We start from the raw sequence: 3,843 nt of genomic DNA, 5'->3' as shown, positions 1-3,843 counted from the left end.
CTCGTGAACTAACCAACGAACCAGACTCCTTTTACACCTTTATCAGCCACTCAAAATTGGTTGGCTGGTGTATGTTCAGTTTAAAAATTGAGATTTGTATTGGGTTTTGTTTGATTTCTAGAAGAAACAATTTCTATTAAACCAATTTATCTTTTTTCAAATCGATTTGATAGAAAACGGTTCTGTTTTTTTTTTTTGTTTTTTTTTTCGGTTATTAGTTTGTGTAATTTGAATTTGGTTTCTTTTTTCCTTTGTGTCATGTATATAACCGTTCGGTTATGGATTTTCAAAAACTAAAATAACTGAACTTAAATTAACTGTAATCGATTAATCCAAACCGAACAGTTCACCCAACTCTAATATAAACTAAATAGCATTTTAAAAAAAATGAAAATGCAAGAGAAAATTTGAAAAGTTTCAATCTTTTTTTTTCCTCCTAATTTGGTTCAAGATTTGGAATTCTTATTTGGTTCAAGATTTATGTATAGTTTATTTGTCCTCCGTCTATTTCATTATTCAATCCCTCTTACACATTTGTTTTTAATATTTCATTCTACAATTAGTGTACAAGATATATAGAACTAGATTGTCTCTATATTACCTTATCTATGATGAATTTTTTGTGAGTATTCAAGATAATTTTTGGGTTTTTGTGGATATTCGTTCAAACTAAAAAAATATTCGAATTTCTCAAAATACGTATAATATATTAGAATCTGGTATGTGTCGAATATTCGAAGTTTTTCTAAATTTTAGGTTATATCAGAATTTTAATTTTATATATAATTTATTTAAAATTCAAGGATAAAGAAGATAATTTTATTGTTCATTAGATATCTCTTTAAACTCAATTATTCGAATTTAAAATATAGAATTTTGATTCATATTTTTTATTCATCAGAAAATTATAAAAGTAAATGTGAAAGGAAAGAAAAATAAACAACAGAACTATTTAGTTTGTTCTTCAAGGTTATTCTACTGCAATATGGATTTAAGTATAATTCTTATATGATATATATATTATTTTCGAGTTGTATGAATCATGTAAAACCATTTTCAGTTTTGATTGGTTTTCATAAAGTTAATTCACCGAAAACCATAAAAATATTACATATATCAGAATTTTAATTTTATCTATAATTTATTTAAAATTCAAGGGTAAAAAAGATAATTTTATTGTTCATTAGATGTCTGTTTAAACTCAATTATTCGAATTTAAATTGGATTTTCCAGATTTTTTTCATGATAAATACGATATTCTCTTTGTGTGTCTACTACGGTAAGCCTAATCTCACCATAATTTCTCCGGTGCGGTTTTAGGTTTTCTTAATTAAATTTCATGGGAAGGGAAATTGAAAAACGTTTGAGCATCTTAACCAGATTCCGTTGATAATGGGATTTGTGGTCGTTGACTCAATTATTTAGAAACAGCGGGGGTTGTTACTTTTTTATAAAATTATTATTTTCTTTAAAAAAATTGTTCAAAGAGATTAACAAAATATATTTTAATTACATAAGCGATGACTCCACTCGCATGTCATCTTGGAAGCTGACTAGGTTGAATTCGTACACGGTGTGCTTTTCAAGTGGTTTCGTGTTTTTGTTAGCTATCTTAGTTATCGTAATCAATCTCCAATTACGAGGCTTAATTATATTTAAAGAATGAAATTATACGATTTTACAAGTATCAAGCATTTTATTTAGTTAACGAAATTTTAGTTTTTTTTTAAGATTTTTGTTTTCCTCCCCACAAAATTCATTATTTTCTACTACTATTTCATAACATTATAATTAAGACATACATGCACCCCAATATTAGTTTTATATCTTATGAATTGTAAAAATATATATATGTATATATTAATATATGGAAAATGGTATTCAATATATAGTGTAAAAAAGCTTTCTTGTGCAGATTCTTTTATATTTTTCTTATTTAAAGAAAAGAAAAGGACACGTGGAGGCAGAAGGGAGATAGATGGCGCATCTTCTGTGTTCCATTTTTGTAGAAACCACAAAGACTCGCTTCACCCTGTCGGCTATCGATCACTCCCACGTTGTCTACTCGAAATCTTCTACGTAGTTTTTTTTAATTATAAAAAAAAAACACGTTCTACCTCTCTCCTATGATTTCCATTAAGGTGTCCTCATTATTTGTGTTCATCTTGGATTATATTTTAGATTATAAATGAATATAAAATCATTAATTGTCCGAAGTACCTAAGGGATAAAATCATCCATTTTCCGCAATTTCATATTATAACCACAACAGAAATGTTAATATGCAAAAAAAAAAATGTCACTTGATTTGATCGCCAAGCAGTGAAATGATGGGCGTGGTTATGTATTTAATTAGTATATAAAGAGGGATAGTATAAACACGAGTTGATTAGATGGGGAAAGCAACACAAACAGATTGGTGGGAGAGGAGGGAGGTCCATTGAATCCATCCATGCCACGGGACACTCCACTTGAAATCACAACCATTTTTTATGAAATGAAATGGTGTTTGGGAGTAATCAAAAGCTAAATTAAGCACGACCCCCCACTTGTCCACATTAGTATTTAGTGGCATCCCACTTATTTATTTGATGTAAAAGAAATATTTTGGTCATTTCCTTCAAACTTCATCCAAAAACATATAGGAGAAATTACGTTTTGATTTTTCAATTAGTTTTTGTTGTGGTTTGGGATATAAATATTCAGTTTTTCAACCGCTAGAAACCGTCTAAAATCGTAACCGCTTCATTTTCGGATGGTGAGTAACGGTGCGACCAGTCGGACCTAAATGGCTGATAAAACCAATGCCTATACCCAATTGAATGACCGGACCAAAATAAATAAGCCAAATGGTATGTATGGTTCCCCTCTCTTCCCCGTCCATGTGCTAGTCATGACCTTTAAACCTTTTAAAGAGAAACAAAAACATATAGAAAATTAAATCTACACACATGCTATTTGTATAATGTCAGAGACGTTTAGTTCATATTCTCTCTGACTCCTCGGACTTTGTGATCAATGTATATTGAAGAACATTTAAATCCGTTCATTAATCTCCGTAACTTTATCCCTTTTTTTTTAGTTGTGAAATGATTGCTTATTTGATTTAGTGGAAGTTACGATGAATATAGATAAATAATATTTAATGTATGAATTTATCTTTTTATATTTTTAATAAGGGAACACGTGTCACCCTCTTATAACTCACTGTACTTTTATATATATAAGATATATTATATAAGTAGAGGGTTGGTCTTACTTGCTAAGGCATCCTGTGTCACGCAACTTCCCGAATCTTCCTTATAAACCCATCTCCTCCACTCCCTCACTCTCACCCAATTCTCATACACACATTTACATACACTCTCTTCTTCTTCTTTCGGCGATTTCTAGGGTTTTGATCTTGAATTCGGTTTCCATGGCGCTCAAAGTTCTCAACTCACCCACCGCCGCAGCCGCAGCCGCAGTTCCGAAGCTACTCCACTTCGAAGAGGCGGCTAATCTCCACAGCCTCGAGCCTTGGACCAAACGCAAACGCTCCAAGCGTCCGCGTTTCGACCAGCCCCCCACCACCACAACCATCTCCGAGGAGGAGGAGTACCTCGCTCTCTGCCTCGTCATGCTCGCCCGCGGCGGCGGCGATCGTACCCAGAAGACGGAAGCACATCCGCAGATAGCGCAGACGCTGGTGGACAAGCCGAGTTACAAGTGCAACGTCTGCGGCAAGGCGTTCCCGTCGTATCAAGCTCTAGGCGGACACAAGGCAAGCCACCGGAAACACGCCGGAGATGACCACTCCACCTCCACGACCACCACCACCTCCGGCGGCGGTAGCGGAAAGCC

At 33.4% G+C, this 3,843-nt stretch overlaps 1 protein-coding gene across 1 annotated transcript in view; it reads left to right on the top strand.

Annotated features, from left to right (window-relative positions):
• The first annotated feature begins 3,250 nt into the window (after positions 1–3,250).
• LOC104801607 (zinc finger protein ZAT10-like) overlaps positions 3,251–3,843 on the top strand; it is an 876-nt gene continuing 283 nt past the window's right edge. Inside the window, exon 1 of the mRNA XM_010524926.1 lies at positions 3,251–3,840. Within this exon, the coding sequence (XP_010523228.1) occupies positions 3,419–3,840 (422 nt within the window). The 5' untranslated portion in view covers positions 3,251–3,418. The remainder of the gene's footprint in view (positions 3,841–3,843) is intronic.

Source organism: Tarenaya hassleriana, unplaced genomic scaffold, assembly GCF_000463585.1.
Source record: "Tarenaya hassleriana unplaced genomic scaffold, ASM46358v1 Cleome700, whole genome shotgun sequence".
NCBI classification, from domain to species: domain Eukaryota; kingdom Viridiplantae; phylum Streptophyta; class Magnoliopsida; order Brassicales; family Cleomaceae; genus Tarenaya; species Tarenaya hassleriana.
The sequence above is the reverse complement of the archived record's forward strand: the minus strand, read 5'-3'. Positions and strand labels throughout refer to the sequence as shown.